This window comes from Vanellus vanellus (assembly GCF_965231255.1).
Source record: "Vanellus vanellus genome assembly, chromosome: 1".
NCBI classification, from domain to species: Eukaryota; Metazoa; Chordata; class Aves; order Charadriiformes; family Charadriidae; genus Vanellus; species Vanellus vanellus.
In genome coordinates, this window is record NC_138905.1 from 137,741,843 (window position 1) to 137,768,252 (window position 26,410).

The window sequence follows — 26,410 nt, forward strand, 5'->3', positions numbered from 1 at the left end:
GAAAATCCATGGCCACCAGATTCACTGCCCAGAGCTTCAGCAAAGCTCTGTGTCCCTTTGGTCTCAGGCACTGCTGTGGCAGGGGGGTGCAGGGGAGCCCCGCGCCCTCTTCGGTGCTACCTTCTGTCTCTGAACTGACGCTCACCTTAGATCTTTGCCTTCCTCCCATCTTCCCCTCCAATAGCATCGATCGCCCAGGTGTTGAGTCGAACATCTGTGGCAAACAGCAGATTTAGCCGGCCTTCCATGCATAGGAGGGGCTTGCCAAAGAGATTACTCTCCCTTTCTAAATCCTAAATATGAATGCTAACTGATAAGTAGTAGTTTAATGGCCTATTTCAAGGCCGTGTGATGGTAAAACACTTGGTTACCTATGTACCTAAGCAGGCAAGTTGTCCCCAATAGCGCCAGTAGGAGTCTCTTATGCAGTTAAAACTATACATGTGAATTAATCGGGATCTAACAAGCTGATTTGTGATTATGTTTTTTCTAGTGGGAAGACAATATCATACAGACAGCCACAGCCAAGCTTTATTGCTCTTAAAATTTTAAAAGGAATGGCAAATTTTTCTGCTAACGTAAGTACTCAAAACACAACCGGAGTCTGATGCATTTGCCCCAACAGAGAACCTGCTGCATAGTGTCAGTCATTGATTATAGGGCATAACGACAATAATAATGTCCTCACAGTTAGTCATTTCTGTAATTAACAATTAGCTCGTCAACGTACAAACTGCTCTTAGCTTCTCCTAGAGCTGATAGCTAAAAAAATCCTGGTCATTAGCAACACTGAACATCTGAATTCTTTGGGACTCTGCCCAGCCTGATGCAGATTACTCATCTGTGATACTCAACGGCAGTCATGCTGTACAGTGAATTTTTTGCTGAATACTGCATGTGTGAATGCTTCCAAAAATAGATACAGAGCTTACTGGCATAACTGCTTTATTTAGTGAAGTTACTCAGGAACGTCTTTTTCTCTTTTTTGCAAGCTAGGGCTTAAATGAAAGACAAGTGAATCAATAAAGAAAATTGCCAACAATTCCATATTGACTCTGGACTTTTTTTTACTATTTTTGTTTTTGGTATAATATATATCATTCTAATATTGAAGAAAAGCTTTACTTTTGGAGAAAAATACAGCAATTGTGATACTGTCCCATACGTGTATTATAGTGCAGAAAGACTAGTACATATGCATTTTGTTTCCCTAGATTTTTGAGAACAAAACTCCTGAAGAGTCTATGGAATTCATCCCTTTGGAGAGAATCAGCACAAAATCGTGTTCTATTTCTGAATGAAAGGTTTTAGCTTTTAGAAGAATATACTGGACATAAGAGTTGTGCTGGCCTTTCACACAGGGATGCATTTCATCCTGGTGTCTGTCCTGATCAGAAGACAGAAGCTACTCCTGCTAATCTTCTTGAGAACCTGGTTTACTGAATTTAGTAGGTCTGGGACTGTAATCCTGTTTGCCATGTTCATTTTTCCTACTTCTCTGAACAAGTTTTCATCTCCCAAGTTTCCAATGAGCTGCTGCAGATCGTCCAAGTTATATTCTGATAATATCGCTTCAGTACATATACATGGTTTCACTAAGCGTTGCTGTCCTCTGAGACAGGAATGTCTCAATCGAATTTACAATCCAGGGTTTTAAACGAATCTTTTGGTTTTATGTCAAAACCATCAAGAGCATTTTATAGGGAAAAATGAATCCTAGGAGTCAAACAAAACTCATTATTTATCACAAGGGATGCCAACATTTTTACCACATGACTACATCTTTTTCAGAAAGGCAAAGTAGATAGAACAGTAATTGATGTCTGCCACTCAGAGCAGTTTCAAAACATCCTAAAACTTGTCACACTAATCATTAAAGAAGCGACAGCATTAAGAAAATCAATATCAAACAATTAAACTGCATCTAAGAGAAATCTTTCCACAATTTTGGCAGATATTATGAACAAAGCAAAATAAGAAAGCCAATAGTCTTTGTTTTCATCTACTTGAATGTTTGGCTGTTTTCAGCAGAATGTGTTAATGAACATTGGAAAGGTGCACATTAACATATTTGATAGAAGGTAAAATGCAATGAGGGGATTTAATCAAAGCAATGAAGGAGTCTAATTAATGCAATCAGCATTAGGTCGTGCAAATATTTTCATTGAATGCCATCTTGTAAAGCCAGTGACGTGCAGGATTTTTGCTACTTAACGCTATGCCAATGCCTGTACATGCTAGGATCAACAGACATGCCAGGGTAAAAAAGGCTACATTCATAGCTTTCTTCGCAGAATCCTTTAAACATAGGAAAACAAATGAAGTTTTCCATTAAGTTTTCCAAAAACCTGAAAATTAAGTCTGTTGATAATTATGTTACACCAAGATATGTTTCTTTCTTGTCATTTTTAACTTCATTTTAGTTTTCTTTTAAGTTGTTTTTTAAATATTACAAATACTTACTTTAAAACATTAACTTATCTCTTTATTTTATAGCCCTGAATGTTATAGCTTGTCATTTATAGAAGAGTCTTTCCCACACTGTTTAAGAAAGCAACCTGCCCTAGCAATAACCTGCCCTTCATCTCTAGAAAATATTAAATAACAGAGTGTTTTTTAAAATAAAAATATTTAAGAGCAGAAGATTTGTGTTCCTTAGGCACCACTTTCTCAAATGATGGCATGAATTGCAATTGAATTTAAATGAAGTATTTGAATATTAAATAATAATTAAGTTGGGCTCATCCTTCATAATGCAAGGATTGCAAGGCAGTATCTATACCATTTTGTCAAAAACTATTTCTTTGGTATACCTCAAGTCCTTTTGTGGGTAGCAAGTTCATTTTCAGCTACCAAGAACTCAGTCCTACAGGATGCTAAGCACCTTTATTGCCTCTGGCTTCAGCAAATACAGAAAGACCTGGATGCTGTGTAGGAATCCCTGGAAAACAGAGTAGTGAAACTACATTTCGTTTACTTCAGAAATGTCCGTAGCTTTCCACGGTGTCCTGAGGCAATGAGAATAACTCTTACAAAATTTCAATGCAGGTGAGCACACTCTTTTTTGGTTTATTTTGTGGCAGCAGTGACTTGAAGAGTTCAACGTCAAGATGGGATTTGCCACTAGACCCTTTCTAGAACGGGTTTAACCCACTTCTTGTATATGAGCAACTGATAATTAGTATGGATTTATCGTATTACTATAAGAAATACATTGAAAGTCTCTCTTTGGACTAAACGCAGTAGTATGTTTGTATAAAAAACTGATCATTTTGTTCATTGTTTGAAAAATAAGATTAAAAAACAGCATCTTTTTAAATGCACTCTGAAAAAATATTTTTCATATTTCTTAGCAAATATTGAAAAAAAAAGAAAATTCACTTGTAGACTAAAAAAGAAGAAAGTCGGACTAAAATTTTCATTCCCATTTTTTTAGCTTGACTTTGTTAATCCTAAATTTTGGCAATTTTAAAAAGAGAAATCTCACCTTGAAATGAAAAACTGAACTATTTATTATTATATGTATCAAAATTAGAACTCTGACATTTTCATTTCAGCCTTTTTTTTTTTTTTTGACCGATAGTCAAAATACACATTTCAGTCAGCTGGGACCCCTCATTTCCTAGGACCTATTTAACCCTCAAAATACCCAAGCCTCCTTACAGCTATATGATTCAGTCATTTGACTCACGTTATGCGTTCGCTTCAGCTACCAGTGCGGCTGCAATTCACAGCGATTTAGCTAAGTTAAACAAGACTGTTCTTGCAGCTCTGTCAGCACAGTCTGCAGCAGCAGATAATTCAGCATGTGGTGTAAGACCCACTCAAAACATAGAGTACTTGGCGGGGAGCCCCTCAGCCGAGCTCCAGCCATTCCTCTGCCTCTTCAGTGCTAATAAAACCTGAGAAAGCTGGTTGGCACACACCTGTATTTACTGCCATCGCAGTCAATACAGACTACGGTGCAGCCACTCCATGCGTACGTTTAGACTTGATCGCTGAGTTGAATAATTTCTACACCTCTTTATATAGTTGGTTTATATTTATTTAGTTTTAATTCACCTGGTAGACTTTTAGTAGCTTAGTAACTTAGTAAATGTCCCCACGTCCTGAGCGTCTCTATTCTATATCACATCCCACTCCTTCACAAGATGGCTTCAATGACCAGTCCCACTCACCATTGTAGTTTCTGCTATTGAACCAAAGCTGTTGATAAATATGTTGCAGGTAACATTTACAGGAGGACCTGCAAGTTGAACAATAAATAGAAAAATTGACAGGTTGTGTTCATGACATATATTAAGTATTGTTGTTCTCTTGCCAATGACATCATAGCACTTACCATTGTGGTTTCTGTGACTGATCCAAAACTGTTGATAAAAATATTGCAAGTAACGTTTACTGGAGGACCTGTGGAATGCAATAAAAATGTTGCAATATACATTGATATAAAAGTACAGAACCCTCAGCCTCCGTACAATCGGGTACAGATGTGGCTGAAAACAAGTAGAAAGTGAGTTTTCCCAAACAGACCACGTGAATATCGATCAAAGGCAAAACATTTTCAACACTAATTTAATTAACCTAGTTTTACTGGAAGTTGTTATAAAAATACACAGAACTACATCCTTGCATTTAAGGATTTGTGAGAGGAGTTGAGTGAGGGCATGAGTATAACAGCTTTTTTTTTATCCACAGTACCAGCGCAGAATATGCTTTAGCATTGCAACCACTCCTCTCTCCCTTCCTGCTCAAACTTAAAATCAAAAGATTCTCTCTCCACACCTATTCCACTCTGTATGCAATGACTTGCCGCTGAAATTCCTAGCAAGGGCCACTTTTCACATTGACTCCAGTCCACTGAAAAAGGACTTAGACAAGCAGCTCTTCGTCCACCTGGTCACGAGATGTCTGCCTTGCCATAAAAAAAATATTTAGCAGTATCTGTTCTGGCTTCACACAGCTTTCATTAAGCAGCTATTTGTGATCTCTTCCCTCCTACCTCCTTTCCTTTTATTTAGCAGTCACTGATGTGTAGCAGAATGAATGGGGACTTAATATTTAATTAGTTGTCTATTAGCCTCCTAGTTTTTTTAGGCATGATGAAATAAACAGGGGTTCTCAACTGAATCAAAAAGGATTAATGTTAAATGCCTGAATTCCAGTGACACAAAAGTTGATACAAGCATTGCGTATCGAGTGCTTTCTTCTCTCTTTTCTCATTATTATTTTTAATCACATAACTTTCCTTATATTAAAAAAAAAACAATGTAAGTGCACAGAATATAAATACCTATATTTGGTTTCATATTTAGATCTGAAACTGCATTAAAAAAGATGGGAACATTTTTACTTTATTTTTTGAAAATTGAAAGATAAAGTACCTAGTGAAACCCAGTACACTATCAGCTTCCTGAGTCCTAGACCATTCACCTTTGAGAAAAAAAAAAACAAAAACATGTTGGTTTTGGGAAGAAAAACCACAACAGTAATATTTTTTGAGGCTGTTAAATTCCAATGAAGTGTGTTGTTCAACTCAGGTTTTGCAACATAGTTTTTAAAAAAACTGCTTCCTTTTTATGTTGTAAATGTGTTTTCACTTTCAACACCAAGCTAAAACAAGCCAAATAGTCTGCTATTCTCCCTCTATAGTACCATTTTTTCCCTTTTTACTTGATGATATTTCTACTAGTTGGGCAGCTTGACCAACATATTTCTCTACACCTCAGCAAACAGAATCACTGAATCATTGAAGTTGAAAACTAAAGTTGAACCTCTGGAGATCACCAAGCCCCCCTAGTCCATCTTATGTTTAAGTGGGATGTCCTGTGTTTCAGTTTGTGCCCAATACCTCTTGTCATGTCACTGGATACCACTGAGAAGAATCTGGCCCCATCTACTTTAACAACCATCAGCTGTTTATGCACATGTATAAGATGCCCCTGAACCTTCTTTTCTCCAGGCTGAGCAGACTCAGCAATCTCTTCTTGTATGACAGATCCTCCAGTCTTCCAGTCACCTTTGTCACCCTTTGCTGTGCCCATACCAGTAAGCCCCTGTCTCTCTTGTGCTGGGGAGCCCAGAGCTGAACCCAGCACTCCGGATGTGTCTCACCAGTGCTGAGCACATTGAAGGATCCCCTCCGTCAGCCTGCTGACAATGCTCTGCCTAATGCAGCCCAGGAGACTATTGGCCTTCTTTGCTGCAAGGGCACATTACTGGCTCATGTTCAATATGTTGTACACCGGGACACCCACGGCCTTTTCTGCAAAGCTGCATTCCAGCTGGTCATCTCCCAGATTGTTCCTCCCCCACAGCTGGACTGCATCTGAACATGCATGTTGAACATGGTGAGGCTCCTGTTGGCCCATTTCTGCAGCCTATACAGGTCCCTCTGAATGACAGCACAACTCTCTGGGGCACCAACCATTCCTCCCAGTCTTGTATCTCCTTCAAAATTGTTGAGGGTGCACTCTGTCCCATCATCCAGGTAATTAATGAAGATGTTAAACAGTATTGACCCAGTATTGACCCCTGCAGTACCCCAGTAGTGACTGGCCTCCAGCTGGACTTTGTGCTGCTGATCACAACTCTTTGAGCATGGCAATTCAACCAGTTTTCCATTTACCTCACTGCCCATTTAGCTACTCTGTTCCAATAGTTTGTCTATGAGGATGCTGTGAGACAGAGTGCCAAAAGTCTTCCTAAAGTTGAGATGAACAACATCCACTGCTGTCCCTCATCCATGAAGCCAGCCAAGTTATCATAGAAGGCTATTAGCATGTTCAGGAATTATTTCCCCTTCATAAATCCATGCTGACTGCCTCCAGTCATCTTCCTGTCCTTCATATCTGGAAATAGCTTCAAGGAAGCTTTGAGGCAAGGTTGATCAACCTTTAGTTCCTGGATCCTCCTCCTTGTACTTCTTGAAGACAGGAGTCTTTTTATTTTCCCTGCGATGAGGAACCTCCTCCAGTCACCATGACCTTTCAAAGATAATTAAGGATGGTCTCACAATGTCATCAGCCAGCTCCCTCAGCACTTGTGAGTGCTTCCTATGTGGTCCCATGGACTCGTCTGTGTCCTGTCTGCCTAAATGCTCTATAGCCTGATTCCTCTCCACTGAGTTTTCCTTGATCTGGACTTTTCTACAGGTCTCAGGGGTGTGGGATTCCTGAAGATCAGTCTTGTCAGTAAAGACTGAGGAGAAGGAGGCATTGAGTGCCCTGGTATTTTCCCATGCTCTTTGCCAACTTTTCTTTAATCTCATGGTGTTGTCTTGCAAAAGCTGCCATATGTGACCACTACAGCTTTCAATTCCTGAGTGCCAGCAGAACCTAGTAAACATGCCTACCTATGTTAGGAAATAGGCTATCATACCACAGACTGCGGTTCAGATGTACACCAAGTAGGTACACACTAGAGCAGTGTATCTTATGACAAAGCAAATGTCTCCCCCCATTTCTCTACTCAATTGTATAACGTCTTTTACTTTCCTTCTGCTGGTAGATGTGGAATAGTATAAGAATACAGTAAACATGAATGCTGCCAGCAAAACAGGTCAAGTTCTCTTCATCCTCGGAGTTTTCTGGAAATAACTTTATTGGTGAGCTATCACCGATTCAATTTGGTTTCTGATCATTTATTATTGTTTATAAACATCAGAAGCGTAATGCAAGATTTGCAACCAAATGAGCACAGAAGATACTTATCAGAGTATCTATTCTATGATTCTATGATCTTAAAACCTAATATTTGATCATATAACTTATCAATGCTAAACTAAAAGTCCAACTTTCTCTTAAAGTCAGTAAGCTAGTAATGTTTCTAAGCGTGCATAGGTAACATGAGCCAAATGAAGTAGATAAGAAAAAGGCAACTAACTAATCGCTGAACTTTACAATGCTTTTATTCTTTTTTTTTATTGACTTTTTTTTTCTACTGTTGATATTATTCCCGTGGGGAGGAGATGTATAGGTGTTGTACATCTTAAGGAAGAAATACACTTTAAAGATGTCACACACCACCTCTTTTTCCAATGGAACATTTCACATACTCTATAAGATTTTTCTAATCTAATAGTTTTAAAATGAAAGCAGTAAACTTCTATGAAGTATAGCCAAGGTTTGAGTACAAAATCTAAAACTCTTCAAAGGCAAAGGAAACATTCAATTTGACTTTACTGCCTAAAATCTAAAAAGACTAGACACTACCTCTAAAAAATTAAGCAAAATATACTTTATAACAAAATCCTTTTTTCCCCCTAGTTTTTTCTTTGTCACCTCAAATGCTACGAGATAACAGTCCAGCTGTCTTTAAGGCACATTCAAGATAATCGAAGTGATTTTCAAGTCATAAGGAAAATGTCTGTTCTTGAAAGGACTCAGGCAAAAAAAAAACCCAAACCCAAACCGTGTAGTTAATGCTCAAATCCACCAGAAAGTAGATGTCTGGTGTTCTGACAAACAGCTAAGACATCACTTCTGTTCCCTGCAGCTCCCATTCCCCTGCTTCCCCAGAGGGTCTGCTGCTGCTGCCAGTCAACGGGACTCTCCAATACACTTCCTTCTTACAAAGCCCTGACATTATGATGTGTCATACGCCTCCAGTCACTTAGGGGCACTTAGCACTTACAGAAAGTCTTCAGCACTCACCTGCTCACCTTACCTGCAAGAAATCTGAATATACTGAATATTCCCCTGAATTTGCTGTGGCATATTGCCTTATAGCTCCTGTACCAAAGGTGACTGTGACCTTGCCAATATCTGGCTAGAGAGTGAATCCTTTCCTTGTCAGCTGCCAGAGGGGGGAATCCATCCCAATGCATAGGGGAGTCCCCACATTGAGTGGAGTGTGCTGAAAGCTGTACGCTGAGCCCCATCCAGCTGCTCACTGCAGCTTTTGCTGAACATTCTCCAGTATTGATAACACACAGCCCCAAAGCTTCCTTCATTTGGTAGGTTCTTGAGAAGATTTACTTGTACTCTTGCCCTGGAGATCATCCTAGCTGCAGCTAATGCTATCTGTATTCTCACATCCGTCCATCCCAACTCTGCCTTTTTGCTGTACCGTTTCCAGGCTGTACCTGGCAGCCTTTTTCTCTTCACATTAATTTCAGCCATATAGCTAAAATGTCCTTAGTGGGAATATTATAATCGTACAAGAGATTTAAAATTATACCTGTGCACTTACCAATTTTCTTTGATATGTGTATTTATTAAGGGATTTTGTAAGGCAAACTAAATTACAGCACACACACACAGACAACTGTGGGCAAAGCAGAGAGACACGGAAACAAAAATGAGAGATAATGAGGCAGAACCACCTCATGGAACGACAGTGAAAATATTGGCAAGATATTTACAGATCTGTGAAGAATCTAGTGTCTTTCTCTGTACATAGTATTTTTTTGGTCCATCACCTGACTTTGGCCCATGTGCCAGTGGAAGGAGTTTTTTTCCCACCATCTTAGAGGGTTTATTTTGTTCTGTATACAGGGGAGAAAGGTGAGCTGAAACGCCCTTCTCCCCTTACCACAGAGAGCAGAATAAGCATCAGGACTCTTTGACAATACTAAAATCAATCCTGCCTGGGTGTGGGCATAGAGCAGACATCCAGGAACAGGACCAAGGGGCAATGTGAGGAGACAATGTTCTCACGAGGTACTGAGCATCCCTTCATCTGTGAAGCAGGGTTTTCACGTCTCAGATCAAATGAGAGAGGGGATGAAAATGTGGATGAGGTCAGGACAACAACCCACATGCTGACCTGAGCACTGGTAACACAGATCCCAGGACAGCAGTGGAGGGCAGCAGACCTTGCTAGAGATGATTTATTAGTTGCAAGTTCTGGAGACAGCTGGAGTTTTAGCAACCAGTTCTCCTCAACCAAACTGAACAGCCTCCAATGTTCAGCACAGTCCTTATGAGACCTGAAACAGAGATAACCCCTATGGAGGGCTCTGCTTTTGCAGCTGCAGTACTGCAGGTGCCTGAATTACCACTTCAAGGGCTTGCCAATGCATCTCTTCGTGGCCCTGCAGGCACATCCCTGTAAGTCAGACAGCAAGGCTGAACTACTGCTGGGACACCTCAGCTGGCCATGGTCATTAGACAGGAGCAAGTTGTTTATCATCTTAGCTTCCTCGCTACTCAGAGTGCGGCTGGAGAAATGCCATCAAAGGCAGCACAGTCAATCCTGTGGCCAGGGAACATCGATATTGGGCCAGGGGAAGAAAGGTGGCTTTGATGCACTGGAAAAGTTCTTCTAAGCCACAGGGATCCTGTAGCTACTCCAGAAGCAATGCAGCTTGTACAATTGTTTTCAAGGATCTGTATAAAGCATAGTCCAACCGTTAATGAGAAAAATCACATGATTTATCAAGTTGCTTAAGGTTCTGGTAAGAAAGCAGGAGGTAGGCCACAGGAAGCCTTTATTGCAAGTACCTAGGTAAGCCTTCTCTCTTTCCCTATCACTCTGCCTTTGGGCAAAACCAATGGTTTCCTCCATTTAAACATCATCATCTCATTAGAGTGGTAGCAGCAAGGGAAATGTATCAGCCACAGGAGGCAAAAATAATGACACAAGGACAAAACAGTTAGTTACCCTAAGACTTACAAATCAAGGTGACATTTCTTGTCTTGTTTGGGAGTGATGCCTTTCACTTATGAGCTCCTCTTTCTATGGGATTTCCATGGAGTGCATCACCTTGAATCCCTAAGTGTAATCATGCCCAGTAAAACAGAGAATTCCTTCTTCTTTAGAAGTATGCACCACAATCCAATGTACCACAGAAAATATTATGCTTATGCCACTTTTATTATTCATTTATGACAATTCTACTTACTAAGCAAACAAACAAAAAAACCTCCAAACTCAAAAAAAAAAAGCCAACCAAAACCACAAGGGCAGAGATCTCAGTAACCTCTGAAATACAGTAATTGTATGGTACCTCGCACTGATGCAATTTGCTGGAAAAATCAAATAAAGACAAAATTATTGTTCTGCTTCATCAAGCTAAAACCAACATCCTCTGAAAGTTCATCTGTCATATCTAATAACTTAGCTTGCTGAGAATGACGTAGCTCCTGGTGGGAATGTGGCGACAGTGTTGGGTGCCTACGGTTGCATCTGAGACTCAGAATCATATTCTGTGGTATCAATATACATTCATGATCAACAGAATAAAGCTAAGAGCCACAGAGTCACTTACAGAGCCCGAGCAAGACCTGCAGAGATTTAGGTGTCTAAATCCTTTTTAGTACTCTCATTCCCACTGATATCACTGAGCCCAAACATTACCAAGTATCTGTAGAATATATGTGAGCTATGCCACTTAATGGCAATGGTATTTACAGAGCGGAGGAGACACAACATGCCCTACCTAAAGCAGGAGAGAGATGGAAGCAACACTGAATGGAATCAGCAGGAAAGCATTACAGATAGAGGAAAGTACAATTTTTCCCTAGTTCCAGCTGCCTATTTCCAGAAGTGCACATGCAGGCACGCACAAATATAAATAAACAGAATGGCATCAAAGGAACTCTTCTCTCACATCAAGATTTAAGCTGCTTGCCTTCAAGTGGTTAACTTGAGAAAAAATTGGAACAAAAATCCAGCCTTATGATGTGATCTGGATATAAAAAGGGCATGTCACATTCCAAAATTGAAAGCTCTTCTTCAGCAAAATACCACTGAGGAGTCACGAGACAAATACTCCAGAGATTGTCAGATCCAGGTGATTACAGAATGAGTCACAGAGAGAAAATGTCTCTGGAGTAAGTACAGTTAAAGCCATCTATATATATACATTGACATAGTCTGAGGTCAAACAGTGAGTAATCAATTTCTGAAGTGGTATGTGAGTTTTCAGCTGTGGGACTATTGCTGAACATAACAGGAATCACGCCGGCAAAATCCTATCAGCGTTCCTCAGAAGGAGAATCCCTGCTACAATCCACTTTTTTTGTGCCTTAAGGCGCTTGTGAAAATTGTTGGATTGGCGTGCTTCACATTCAGTGAATGCCTTTGTCCACAGACCCAGCTCTGGAAGAGGAAGGTAAGTCTCACACTACAAAATCTCTTCAGTTCTGAATTTGGCATTACAGGATAGTCCATACGAGGTGTTCATTCTTCCCTGCCTCTTTCTGCTGAGGCTGATAACAGAAACATATATTACTGTCAGCTCTGGGGTGCAGTGGGGTATTTCCAGATAGGTTATCTAATAGACACCGCACAAGAACAATTTTCAGACACTATTTTATTTCACTCCACAAACCAGGACCTCAGAAATGAAAAGCCCTTTGAAACAGTTGATACACTCCTGATTTACCCACCTAACCAGAGCCAGTCTACAAAGAATATATAGCCATAGCAGTCACAACGGATTGTGCAAACGGACTGGAGCTGGCTTTCATGCAGGTAGTCTGAGGGCTGCTACTGATGTCGTCACGGCAGGCCAGAATTCACTGGAGGCCATTAACCTCAGGCATTATACCTTGTGCTGAGCTCTATATCATCTCCATGTGGCGCAGAGCACCTCCGAGCAAATTACTTGAAAGCTACCTCAGATATTTCTACGCAAGCCTCAGTCACACTTGTGACTGAGTGCAGCCAGTCCCAGAGCTAAAGCCTTCCATGTGCAAATGAGTCTGTGGAAATAAATCTAAATAACAGCGAATCAGAAATCTTACATCTGGAAACTTCCCGTTGGAACTAGAAGCCTATAGCGCAAAGTTACTTAGCACTTATGTTCAACTTTGAAAATATTCAAATAAATGTTTTAATTCTTCATATGTCCATCAAACTATTATTTTTTTCTCCGAGCTCTCTACTTTTCTTTCAAAAATTTCCATTTCAAGTCATGACAAGCACCTCACTGCAAGGCATCTGTTTCTGAAGTCTTCCTTCCTTCAGTGCAATAGAGCAATGGGTAGTATTAGGGGAAATTGAATTGTTTGCTTTTCTTATGACATGAAAAGATCCAGGCACCTTCTTCTTTTCTTATCGCAAAACAGCGCTCACTGAAGTGAGCAAACGGAAAGGCAGAGGCTCTCGGCCTCACTGGGAGCAGGTAGCAGAGATGCTCCTCTCACCTGATTCTGAGAAACTGCTCGGTTGCTTTGCATTAATGAAGACAGAGCTCTTCGCTGCTGATCAGCGTATGCAGTATGTGAACTGCATAATGCGTGCAGAGACCTGGGATACTCCTGAATGTCATTAAATAAAAGAGGGTATTACATCTTTAGTCATGAAATCTGCACTCCAGCATAGGGTCAGTCAAACTCCTCCTGGGTAATCTTATTTTTAATAATGATTTACGAAATCAGTGTAGCCAACTCATCTAAGAGACCACATGGAACCACAAGATAAAAAATGTTCACTGAGAAGAGAAGGCAGGAGGGAAGATCTACTTAATGAAAAAAAAAGTTTTAATAATAATATTGAAATGTTGTCAACCAGTATAGGCTTCTATTTTCAGTGAGAATGAACAGCTTCATTCTGCTGGGCATACTCACCTCAAAACATTTATTAAAAAAAAAAAAAACAACAGTACTTTGTTCCTTTCTTTCTAAATATTTCTTACTCCATTCCTTCTCTGTGATTTTGATCTTGTATTGCAGAAATTAATGGGAGCTCAGTTATAAGAGTCAATAGGTACAGTCTCAAATACAAGGCTCGGTCAATACCTCTCTCTGTGGCCAGAGAGAGGTGTCAGAATAAATTTTAATTCCTTTTTTTTTTGTTTCTCTGAGCTTGGACATTCACTTTATTTCACAATTCTGCCAGTTTTCCCTTTAATGTCTCCATAATGTTCCTTGCTTTACTGTCAGAAGACATATGCGGGACTTGAAGAAAAAGAGCAATGTGGGTGACTAACATTAATGAACAGACATTGATTTATGGCTGTTAGGGAATTATACACCAAATGATACATGGGACACAGATGAAAACTGGGATTTAGAGAAATGGGATGGCTCAGGCATAGGGACAAGTGACAACTGAAATGGTCAGAAGCGGGTGCATATGGCAGTCTGCAACAGGTCAGACACACAGACCCATGCACTCACCATACCTAAGACTAATAAAGTAAAATTCTCCTTCTATTTTCAAACCTTTCAGTTATTGGGAACATCCCGTTTTTTACCTCCTTATAGTTCAACTCATTTCCATACAATCTGCACAGAATATTACTTTGAAATTAATTCCTCCCTCCTGAGTCTCAGCTTCAATGCTCCCATCAGCTGCTCTGTTGCATGTTTAGCTGTCTCCTATCCCCTCCCTTCACACATTCCCTCTCCCTTTGGGAACCTCCTATGTGATCTCTAACATCCTGAATACCAAAAAGGATCTGTCTTTTAACTCCAGGACATCCTTAAAGCACTTCTTGGGCGTCTTTCACCAGCATTTTTTTCAGTCATCAGTTCTTTCTATGTATAAAATGGCTGGAAAAAGGGGAGACGGAATGAGAACTCTTCACCTGCCTAGAAAATAAGCATCTTATAAACTGTCTGGCTTACTTTTTTATCAATGCAAACCCACCTGTTGTAAGGACATTATCAGCCTTTTGATGCAGGATGTTCACTGCATTGCTCAGAGGAGCATCATATGGCTTTCACATAGGTTCAGATCTCTGCTGGCACAAAACGTGTTGCAGGGTGAGGACATATGGTCTTTTTCGGGGTTCTGCCACCACTAGTCCTGCTGAGTTGGAGTCTTCTACAGAGTCATCCAAATCAGACTGACCTGAGGAGTTTATTGGCCTGAGTTGAATCTGTCCCTAATTATTTATATCTTTGATAAGTTAAAGATTTTATTTTATTTAAAAAAAAGTTAAATTTTGTTTTTAACAGATTGTTGTGTGCTTTACCCCACACCAAACACACCTCAGAAATGTGACAAAACCAAAATTCTCAGGGGTATGGAGTCAAAAATGTGCAACATTATTCTCAGGAGTACAGAGCCAAAGAGCTGCAAAATTCTCCCACATGTTTATTTTTAGGATGGCTCCTATAACCAGACTGACCATGGGCTTTTAACACCTCAAACTGCTCCATCTGATGGGATATCTGATGGAAAGGAAAGTAGCTGCAGTCTGAAACCTTTTTGTGGAGTGGCCACATCTGCATTTTAGTTTGGCATGGGGGAGAGTATGTGCATGTATTTATGCATAGGCAATAGGCTACTTTCACATCTGGTGAAAAAGAAGTTTTTACATACGCTTCTGGTTTAGCCCCATGCATGTAACTGTCATGGTTTAGACATGGCTTACATGCCTCTCTTCAACAACTGCTTTAAATTGCAGTGTGAGAGCTTATAGCAGCATTCTGGCCAAAGTGTTACTGTTATTTTATGTATTATTTAGGACTAACTCTTTGACATAGTAAACAGCACAAGAAGAAAAAGCAGTCCTGTTAAGACAGTTTTATAGCCTAAGACGAAGACATAAGGACAGCACACATTGGGAATGTAGTCATTAGAGGCAGCATAACATAATGAGTATTGATCTGGTAAATTTTAATCCCAGGTTTTCCCTGACTAACTATGCTGGTTTAAGGAAAGCATTTAGCCTCATCTCATCTATATTTCCCCAAGTACAAGAGCGAGGGAGATAACACATAAATGTGTTCCCAGGACAGAGGAAGAATGAGTTCATTTATGCCATGTGTATCAACTGGATAGCAGTTGATATCCTTTAAGAGAACATGCTTACAATTCAGCAAGTCACAGATGTTTACAGTTGCTTCCATGCAGTCCTGAGCTTTGGAGGCATAGAAACACACAGGTAGGGGTTACTAGTTTTTGGAGGAGGGCATCATACTACTACTGTGCTTCCCTGGACAGCCCACTGTTTGCTATAATGAAAAAAATCTCAGCCCCATGACAGGTAGAAGCAGTTGCAGCGTCTGATGGTTGACGCTTTGGTGCGTAACACCCAGGCCCTTGTGGAGAAACCCTTAGGGCCTCATACAGTCCATGGCAAGAGCATGATGCTTCAGCACGGTGGGGAACCACTTGCAGAGAGCAAATAATTCACAATAGGCTCTTCGGGGCCCTCCCAGATGAATGGCATTTCTCTCTCATGAACCGTACTGCTCAGATCTTGCATGGTTTCCAGAATCAGAGCCTTTATGTTTCAGTAAATTTTGAATTTTAACCATGGACTTTGTGTTTACAACATTGGCAGGTCACTATTTATGACAGACATTGTGCACCCTTCTTCTCGGAGCTGTGTCAGACCCTGTACGACCCTGTCTGCATCATTTGGGGGGCCCTTCTCTGCAGACTGCTAAAATCACTCATTTCTGTTAAAGACTGTGAAATGCATATTTTGAAGCTGAACCATCAAACATGTATTTTCTGATGACTTAATCAGAGATTTATATTCATATTTCCAGAGGGGGGAAAAAAGATAATGAATCTGTCTAAGAAAAATGCATATTTCTGTTTTATGTATACATATTCCTAGTTATTATATCACTCTATGTAAAAGATATTCAGTTTATAAATGTGTATATTTATAGTAAATTAAGTGTATATGTTTTTATATATTCTATATATGAATTGCATGTTTTCTAAGACAGCCTAAACACAAGGTTCTCAATGAGTGACCCAAGGGCATTGGCTTCAACCATACAGAACATTTAAATCTAAACAGGACACTGGATGTGATAAGAACAGTACAATTCAATTAGAACGTGATCAAAACAGTAGTGTCTCCTGCTTTGATATCGAGGGTGTTTGACTCTGCTTTGACATTTGTTTTTCATAAATTCCCTTTGCAGTTTATGCAGCAGCAGACCAATATTCCATGACAACAGTCAAATCCATTGATATCTCTTAATTAAATCATTGGTTCTGAATAAAAGCAACACACCAATATGATACAGATCATTGTGGCTAACCTTCTAAATATAAAAGACAACCAGGGAACAATCCTCAGCTTGAATGCCAAGCAGCATTGGTTAGCTTGTGCTTTACACCGCCGCACGCTCACAGCCTCTCTGATTTGCTTTGGAGGGAGCTGGCTGCAGGAAGCTCAGAAAGAGATCCAGGGAATGAGCAAACAGCTAAGCAGCGTAGATAATCAGAGGGGCTGCTGGAGCTTGCTGTCTGGCCCCATTTGTCTAGAAGCCTAGACATAACCCAACTACCCATGCAACTTCCCCAGACCACTCGTGTTCTGGAAAGAACCTGACATTAAAGAAAGAGGGGAAGAAGGACAAGTTCCATAGCCCTCTTTACCAGCAGTTTTAAAAGAAACACAATTATAAAGATCCTTGCATAATCGCGTTAACAATGTTTCTACATGAAAACATCCATACCTAGGGCAGGAGCTGAACATAATTTCCCTAGCTAACTTTTTGTAGTTGAAGAGAAATTAAAAAAAAAAAAACAAACAAACCTGATACCCTGTGGGTAAGGATACTCGTGTAGCATCTAACTGTGCAGTGCGATGTGTGTGCACAATTTCATCTGAAAGCAGCATAAAGTTGTAGAGGTGTTTCAAGGCAGAAGCATGCCTCTTTAATAATGGACGCTTGCACATCTCAAGCAAGCTGTATGTAGGGAGCGCAACAGCTGGGCCACATGCAAAAACTGGCCACATAGCCTCCCTCCTCCTACAATGAACCTTCAGCCCGTGGCCTACAACAGGAATGCACCGATAGCGTGCACTTCCTTACTTCTTGCTGTCGTGCCTGAATGGCATTTGAGTCTCCATCGGACATGGCCCTTTGAGGCTCAAACTGTGCGGAAAGTAGCCCAGTACAGGATACTCACTGCATCTGACTTCATGGCCAGTAGTTGTCAGCAACTGAAGTCGGCCTTTGGGAAGGTTGTTAACCACCGGGGGACACATTGCTGCAGCCCCACGGCCTCTCTTAGGTATGCTTTTCAACTTTTATATGTTTTGGTTTTTTTTTTTTTATATGCTTTACCTTGTTTTTCCAACAGGTATTTACTGCAAAGCGTCATGTCTAGATTAAGGTTGACTTCTGCATACAGTTCCTCTTCTTAGCACATACATAGAAGCTGCTTTTATTCATTAAGCCTGATGCCGTTAATTTCACCCTTAAATGTCATCCAGTGGTTTCCATTCATGCTTTTTTAAGCATTTCATTACTGGTCAACTCAGGGGCCAAATAAGTAAGCAATGGGCTTGAACATATGGGAAAAACTGACCCTTGCTGCCAAGGAGTTAAAGTATTAAAGTGCATAAGCCATTTCCTGCACCAGTTGTCAAGCTAATTTTCAGTAAATTACTTAGTCCGTGTGTTTATTATTCAGATATAAACCCACTGACTCGGCATGAAAATGACATTACACCACTGTAATCACAGACTAATCTTTTACAACTCCAATCACTACACCCCCAAACTGCATCCCTCTAACAAGACTTCTCTGAGTTCAGAAAAAGCAGCTTTTGAGTAAGTTAATTCACACTGCATTGCACCAGTCAGTGATGACGGTAACACTAACGGGCACTGTTGCTTCACACCTCCATGTAACTCCGTAAAAATCAGAATATTCTTTAGCAAATAATGACTTAAGGGGAAAGAATGCACTTAAAACATAGAATGAAATTCAATACAAAGGAAAATCACTATCATCTTCATTGCAAATGTTTTCCATGCCAAAAGATAACACGCTTCTGGAGCTTTTGGTGACAAACTCCCTTTCTCTCCGTGCAGTGCATGACAGCCAATCTACTACTTAAAGAATTTGGCATAAAGGACATAGTAGTGCCTATAGATAAATAGTTTTCTCTATCTGATAATTTCTAGATTATGTTTAGACTTTAAGCTGGTTGAGAAGATGAAGGTGTTAAAAAGCGGAAATAATTTAGCAACCTCTGAAGGTCAACAGCTGCTAGGAAATTTTAAATGCAAGCTGACTTTCCATCAGCCCCACGTCTCACGTTGTGATTAAGTTGTAGATCGATCCCTTGTATCATGGCATTGCACACAGTGCTCTTGAGGGAGTCTGAGCTGGATATACACTAATCTAAGATACCATTTCACCATCCCTGGTTTCTGCCAGTAAGAAAGCCCATTCTCGGCTAGTTCTATAACACAGGTGCGCTACACTTGCTGTTGAGGAAAGCAAATCGAGCAGTGGAGAAAGTAGAACGCATCACTCTGATTTGTCCTTGCTGGTTTTTACCATTAAAAAATATGGCATTAATATTAATCAGGTAAAAAGTACCATGCAGGTTTCAGTTTTTATTGTTTTATAGTAACCATGCTCAACTGAAGTTACAATTGAAGAAGAAACAGCAAATCAACTCATAGGACCACGAGCATTTGTTTGCTGTCAACAGAAAGACTCTCAGGGACTTCAATTAGTGTTAGATTGCAGTCTTCATATTTACATTTAAAAGCATTCCCCTCTGTGTCCTTATACAAATTATTAGCCTATTTGAATTCAATAACAGCTAAGTGTAAACCAAAAAAGTAGGCATTAAGTATCTGGCAGACAATGATTAAAGAAAGGCATTTTTGAGAGCTGTCACTCTGGCACTTCTCTGGCTGTTCATCAGGGGCACAGTCCCTCACTGCCTGGTCATGTTATATCCAATCATTTGGTGTGTCAAGAAGAACCAGAAATCTGCTCCTCTGCTTTCAAATGATTGTATAAGACAGAAAGATACAAAAAAGAAAGGATCTTTCAGTACAGAGTACTTCTGTAAAAGAAAAAGCCAAACCCCCAAAAAAACTTATTGATGTCTAGACATATATATATATATTCACCTGTTTCTTTCCCACTATCTTCCTGAATTTTGTAATTCGCAAGAGCAAATTAGGGAAAAGCAGTAACTAATGATGAAATGCTTTATCTGGATAAAACACCTTGTTCCAGTAAGTAGCATTTTTCTCTCTCTTTAGAATGCATAGCTTTTATTCCACATATTAATCAAATAGCTTCTGTTTTCCAGTAATTCAGACTACTCATAAAAGTATATTTAATTACTGAATAACCAGTGGCATAAGATAAATGGGTTCTACTCCATTGCCTTTCCATGAAATCAGACTTTTCTGACACTTTAAAATACCCACAGTGGACTTGAAGAAAGCTATGTAACTGGTCTAAAGCAGAAAAAGCTAGAAAAATGCATGAGTAGCTGTATAACTATCTTGATCCACAATGTCTTTTGTGAAACACAGGAAACAGATACTAACCCCGGACTACATGCAAAGCCAGATAGCAGATCCCTAGTTGAAACCATTGTTCCTGCAGACCTCGTTTATGCTTAAAAGTTCTTGTCTTAATATACAAAAAGTGTTATAAATTAGGTAATCATTCAATATTTCATACGTCCATCCCTTATATGATTTAGAATATCAGAATCGTACAGTAGCCCATATCCCCAAAAAGATCTCAAGCAGATTAATGAATGTTAGAAATGGAAACAATTTGTGTTATGATCACAATAAATACTCAGTACAAAAAATATCTTTACAATACTTATTAACTCCACGCAGAATAAATTTAGTTTGACCTCTTTGCAGCTGTACCTCTTATTCTTTAAAAGGAAAAAATATGCAATGGAGAACAATAGCTATTTTCAATTTTTTAAAAAAGTTAAGAAGACTTGAGCAACTAGAACATGGGTGTGCATCAGATTGACTAATAAAAATGGTTATCAGATGACAAGGTTTTGACTGGTGATGCGAAGTTCAAAACTGCATGACTTAACTCTCTAGTTCTGAACTCTGAGATACAAAATACCCTTCAAAGGAACACAGCAAATAACAAGAAAACCTTTCAGACCCCTCAGCAGAAGACTGAGAGCTCCGGGAGAGCTCAGAAATGTGGAGGTATGAAAAAATGCTGAAGATCTGTTTATCAGTTCAATCTGCTGCAAAGTACCATCCTGCTCTGGAAAATGACTTAATAAAACAATTCAAAGACAAGAAATGCCAGGTTCTTTGTCATCCAGGGTTCATAGGTGTCATGAGGTAGCAGCTTCACTTTGGGAACACAAACAAACCACTCGGTGGTTGGGACTTAGAGGAGGGGAGCAGTGTCTGTCAAACAGCTCAGCATACACCTACATCGTGCACACCATACCTGCTCTACCCTCTCGAACATCAGGGGAGCAAAGCTGTGAATCTGCGTCCTCCTGAGTTTTTCATGAAATGGCTTTAGACACGTACAGAGGAGCAATAAAGATCTGTCTTTAAGTTGTCCTATGTACAGGGACTGCTAGTATTCCTGGTTTTATCTGAGCTACAACAGATGAAGCAGAAGTCGTCTTTTAATGTTCCTCTCATACAAAGGGCAGGAGTAAGTTCTTAATGATTGCTACCTTGTTCAGTTCAGCCAATTTCTGCCTTCATTTGGGTTCTCTAAAACTTTACTGATACTCATGCAAATGCACAGAATGAATGTGAGAGCCTAATGCAATGTTACTTACTACAAACTAATGTGGACTCCAGTTCTGGAACTCAATAAGCACTTTGAAAACTATCCTGAAATTAAAACTTAAGACTTCCCTGACTAGAGGTTTTTTAACTCATCAGTTTTCAAACCTTTGGCTCTGAAAGCCAATACTAGGTTCCTCCTCACTCAGGCATAGGAAGCAGTCAAAAAAGGCGCTTTGTTCCAAATCTTGTAGTTTGCACATGTGGTACAGGAAGAGGAAACTGATCTTCGATCTAAATTTAATTAAACACACTTCTCATTGACATGCAAGCTTCTTTCCGAACAGTTCATTCACTGGCTAAGATGTGATTATCTTTTCCAGTCGTTATCAACTTTCACAGCACTGCTAACAAGGCTCAGTACAGGAAAACATGCATTTCAGTGACCAAAGCTGATAGATATGAATGCAAATGTACATTCGCATCAGATTTGTTAAGGAAGGAAGCGTTTTATCAGTTTTCAAAGTAAAACCACATTCTAAGATTTAAATTGGCATAGAAGAGCCAGTTTGGGTGCAATTGTAGGGATCTCCAGAAATGCTCAATATTTGCAATGAAAACTTCGCTCCCAACTCCCTTCATTCAAAGCGACAAGACATTCTGTGCTCACTTCCATAGAGATTTACAGGACTACAGCAAGGAAAACTTGCTGTGAATAGTAATGTTTGCAAAAGCAGCCTCCAGTTCACAGCTTACTTGTGCTGGAATAGTGGTGGTGACTCTCCAAAACTCAGTCCAAATTTTGGAAGAAAAGGAGCGATTCATGGAACTGACGAACAGAATATGGCTTTTATATTTTGTAGGGATTCCGAGAAATTAGCTCTTATTATTCAGTCAACATTCACAGGATAAAATCTGCCATGTGCATACCTTGAGTTCTATCTCCCTACTTTGGGGAAGAAGGTTTTACTTTTTTTAAGTTGAACAAAAGCATAGACCTTTTCTTTAGACACTGCCATAAAGAAGACAACAGCTCAGCATGGAAGCGTTAAAGATATTGTCTTCATGGCTTAAAAATTTCAGAAAAAAGTCTTCTCAATTGCTTTTAGTGTGGAACCTGGAATCCTTTTTACTACATGGAATTAGTAAAGTCTTCAGAAACAACCTCTGACAGCTAAACATTACTGTGATGTGAAAAGAGGGTTTTCAAGCTCTGGACCCTTATTACCTACACTGTTCTAGTCCTCTCCGTGGATCAACTGATCTTCAAGACACTATCACACAGGAAAAGAGAATCAGAACCCAAAGATAAAAACTCTGAAACCTATAATTTGTCCAAACCACAATAAATTAATTAATGAGAAGTCTTAAAAAAACTTACCTTTAAAATTTGGTCTGATTCTAGCATCATACCCCGATGTCCTTCCCATCAATTTGTCCAAAAAATCTGAAGGAGACAGGGTCTGTGAGGGGGATTTTCCAGATCTTGAATCATGTTCTTTACAGAAAGTCGTCCTAAATAAATTATTAGCCACCATTAGCTAATATTTAGCTTGTATTGTATTCAAGTATGGAAAAATTATAGCAATAAAAAAAATTGTTTCAATTCAGTGCATGTAGCAGTTAATATTTTTATAGAATGATCGAGTCTATTTTTCATTTGAAAACTTTATTCTAGAAATAAAAATGAATTTAAGGTAGTATGCATGGACACAATTTGTTATTCAGAAAAAATCTTCATCTTTAAAAAGAAATTTATTACAGCTTTAAGACTTTAGAAGATTCAATTTATTCTTCATCTAAACGTATAAAGCAATCTTACAGGGACTTTGATATCCTGTTTCATACCATTGCTTTAATTATATGTATGTTGTTAAAATGATATGTTAACACTGGTTTAAGGTAGTCTTAAACTTCCAAACAATAGCTGGCAACACTCACCAAGCAACACTGAAAAATACTGGTTTTGTTAATGTTGGGAAGGATATAGATGCAAAAAAAAAAAAAATGTTCTTTATGTTCTTTAGAGCTGCTACCCAACAAAGATTTAAATCATGTTACTGAATCTCTATATTCTTCCCTAACATAGAAAAAAGGGTTCCAGAGTCAGTCACATCCCATCATACTTTTTTTTTTTTACCAATGAACATCACGTAATAAAATTTATCAGTATTATCACCAGCTGGTATTTATATGCAAGCTCTTGGAACACATCTGTTTTCAGATTTAGGAGCAAACTTCTGGTACCATATCATGCATGCAAAACACTGTGTCCATAGCATATTACGTATTGCTATCACATTAAATATTGCAGAGAAAGAGAATTTAGGAGTTTCCCATGGTTGTTCCCTAGGGAAAAATAAACTAGAATGAAAAGGTCATATTTTGTGTGTAGAGGCACAGATTTCATCATGAAGCATTATCTGGATTTTTAAACAACCAATTTCATTGTATCTATGTTTCAAAATTATGTTTGAGCTATATTACAAGTACTTCTATGATTGTGTCTTCTTAACCACTCTTCGTTTAAGTATTTGCCCAAAGGGAACCACTCAGTTTCAGGTGTGTTTTGTTGGGGTTTTTTTGTGCATCTATCCACAAATATAAACAAATTAGATATACATGTGAGCATCTGAAATTAGAAGCAAATATCAAATCCTTTATCTTTTTACAAAAGAACCAGAATTGGTAAAAGGCAAGATGATAGTAAATTCTCATGATGTGATTCCCCGCTTTTTTTAAGGTTCCATTTACAGGGTGCAGTTGCTTCTTTTTGCTTTTGTCAATGACATGGTAACATTACAAAATATGTTTAATTTTTAATAGCTAGTAGATGATATTCCCCACTTAAATGCTAAAAACATTCAGTTAAGCTAATAAAAACTGTAAAATTATTCCAGTGTGCTTATTTGAGATGTTCCTGTACAATTTACTTCTGTTTTCATTCAGAGCCCACTAGCTACGAGTTACGTTGTGATCCCAGGCTCACGAATATAAGAACTATTTCACTCTGTCACTGTATATACACCTCATTACTCATATAAAAATACTTTCTACATGTACATGTAGATATACAGCAGTGTACAGTATAATAAGGAATCTCAGCTAAAATGGTGTTTTGGTTAATAAGACTGACCTGTTTGCTTTGTACTGCAAAAAGTCAATAGCTGAAGCAAAAGCTCATGAAACGTTACAAAAATCAGAAGCAACAACCATATGTACCAGTACTTTAAGTAATCACGAAACTGGTCTGATCCAGGGTTTTCCCAAAATCAGAGGATTGATTCTCTAATTGCAAATAACTACATCTCTGACAAAACTGGTTCACTCGTTTCCAAAGCTTGAAGAGGAGGGAATCAAAGCAACTTCCTAAACAACCTCCATCGGGAGCAGAGAACGTGCATTTCAGAAGAAAAACTGAAGAAAATGTTTTTAGCTATATTGATACTCAGTGAAAAAACATGTATTTGAATCTGAGAAATGAAAAATAGATCACCCAAACTTGAGATTATTATTTTTCGTGTTTGTTACCAAGCAACGAGTCTCCGAGTGTAAAAGGGATAGCCTATACAGAATGAACATGAAATACTCTCAAATATAGCGAACAAAGTAGGTTGATGTGACATAGTATCTTTATACTTATGATTTCCACAACCTTTTGACAAAGATCATCACATAGAGTTATATCACCTACCTGAAGTGGTTTGTCTCTAAGAAAAACGCAAACAAGGTTGTCAAAATTTTCACTAGCTGCCGGTTCATTCCTCCTGCTTTCTGTGATGATTTGGAAAATATCCCAGAAACGATTCCAGAGAGATGCAGGTAAAAAGTAAGCTGGTGCTGCCTAGATTCCCAAATTCAGCAATGATTTAATTTTCTTGACAATCAGGAAGAGAAGGTCTGGATCTCTACAAACTGGGGGTAAGAAAGAAGTGCCAGTCCTTGGAATCATGTTCAGGTCAAGCCTAGGCTCATCTCCAGCAGCCAGCACAAAAGCGACAAAGCACCAGACCTGCTCGTTCCCCCCGCCTCGCTTTTGGTGATGGAGGGAAAAAAAAAAAAAAAAAAGAAAAAAAAAAAAAAGAAAAAAAAGAAAGGAAAAGGAGAAACCCAACTACCCGAGGAGCATCACGCAAAAGGGAATAACGCTGAGAGCAGTGCTGTTGCTGCTATGTTTTATTCCCCTTTTGCTTTGAAAATTAGTATTTATGAACGGTGGTGGGGCTACTGGGTCGGTCTGCTTTTCCCCTCTTTGGGCAGGGAGGCGTCGGCGCTGCCGGGGGCGGGGAGAAGGAGGCAGGGATGGAGGGCGGGATGGAGGGCGGGAGGGATGGAGGGAGGGAGGGATGGAGCGGGCGGGGGCCGTGGGGAACCCCGGCGCCTGTGCTGGAATGAGGCGGGCTGGAGCGCACCGCGCCGGCAATTCAGCACTCGGACAGCTCCGCGCCCGCCGCTGCGCATGCGCAGGTGACCGGCGGCGGCGGCGGAGCGGTTGCGCGCGTCTGTGTCCGCGTGTGCGCGCCCGGGGGGGTGTCTCGGGTGGGGAGGGAGTGTGTGTGTGGAGGGGGTGTCTCTGTGGGGCATGTTTGCGGGGTAAGGGGTCTGGTGCGTGTTTCTTGCGCGGAAGGTGTGCGGTGTGTTTCTGCGAGTGGGGGTGTGTGTGTGTCTTTCGTAGGGGGGAGCTTCGGGGGTGGGTGTTTCTGCGTGGCGTGGGGGTGTACCTGCGTGGGGGGTGTGTGTCAGTGGGGGAGTCGCGGAGGGGGTCGGGGGTCGGGTGGGGGCGGTGAGAGGGTGTCTGCGTGTGCGACATCTCTGTGAGTGGGATCACGCGTGTGGCTGTGGGAGGTGGGTGCGTGGGTCCCTGGCCCGGCCGTGTCGCGCCCCTCAGCCCTCTCCCCGCTGGTGTCCGTGGCGAGACGGGGGAGAGGACGGGGAGGGGGGGGGAACGGGGAGGGGGACGGGGACGTCCCCGCGTCCCTGCCCTTATGCAGTGGGGAAGGGGCGGAAGAAGCCCCGGCTGCCCCGTGGCTGAGGGGGGAGCGAGG

General features: G+C 40.2%; 1 protein-coding gene across 2 annotated transcripts in view; it reads right to left on the reverse strand.

Annotated features, from left to right (window-relative positions):
- The window catches only part of GLRA2 (glycine receptor alpha 2), a gene marked incomplete at both ends in the record, with an annotated part of 134,352 nt that extends 109,225 nt beyond the window's left edge, over positions 1 to 25,127 (reverse strand). The window contains 3 exons of one of the 2 annotated variants that reach the window (XM_082483790.1): positions 4,179 to 4,246; positions 22,747 to 22,880; positions 25,060 to 25,127. In XM_082483790.1, coding sequence (XP_082339916.1) covers positions 4,179 to 4,246; positions 22,747 to 22,880; positions 25,060 to 25,127 — 270 coding nt within the window. Of the gene's footprint in view, positions 1 to 4,178; positions 4,247 to 4,342; positions 4,411 to 22,746; positions 22,881 to 25,059 lie in introns of both variants that reach the window. The other variant, XM_082483791.1, reaches the window with a different exon arrangement.
- Between the last annotated feature and the right edge of the window lie 1,283 nt (positions 25,128 to 26,410).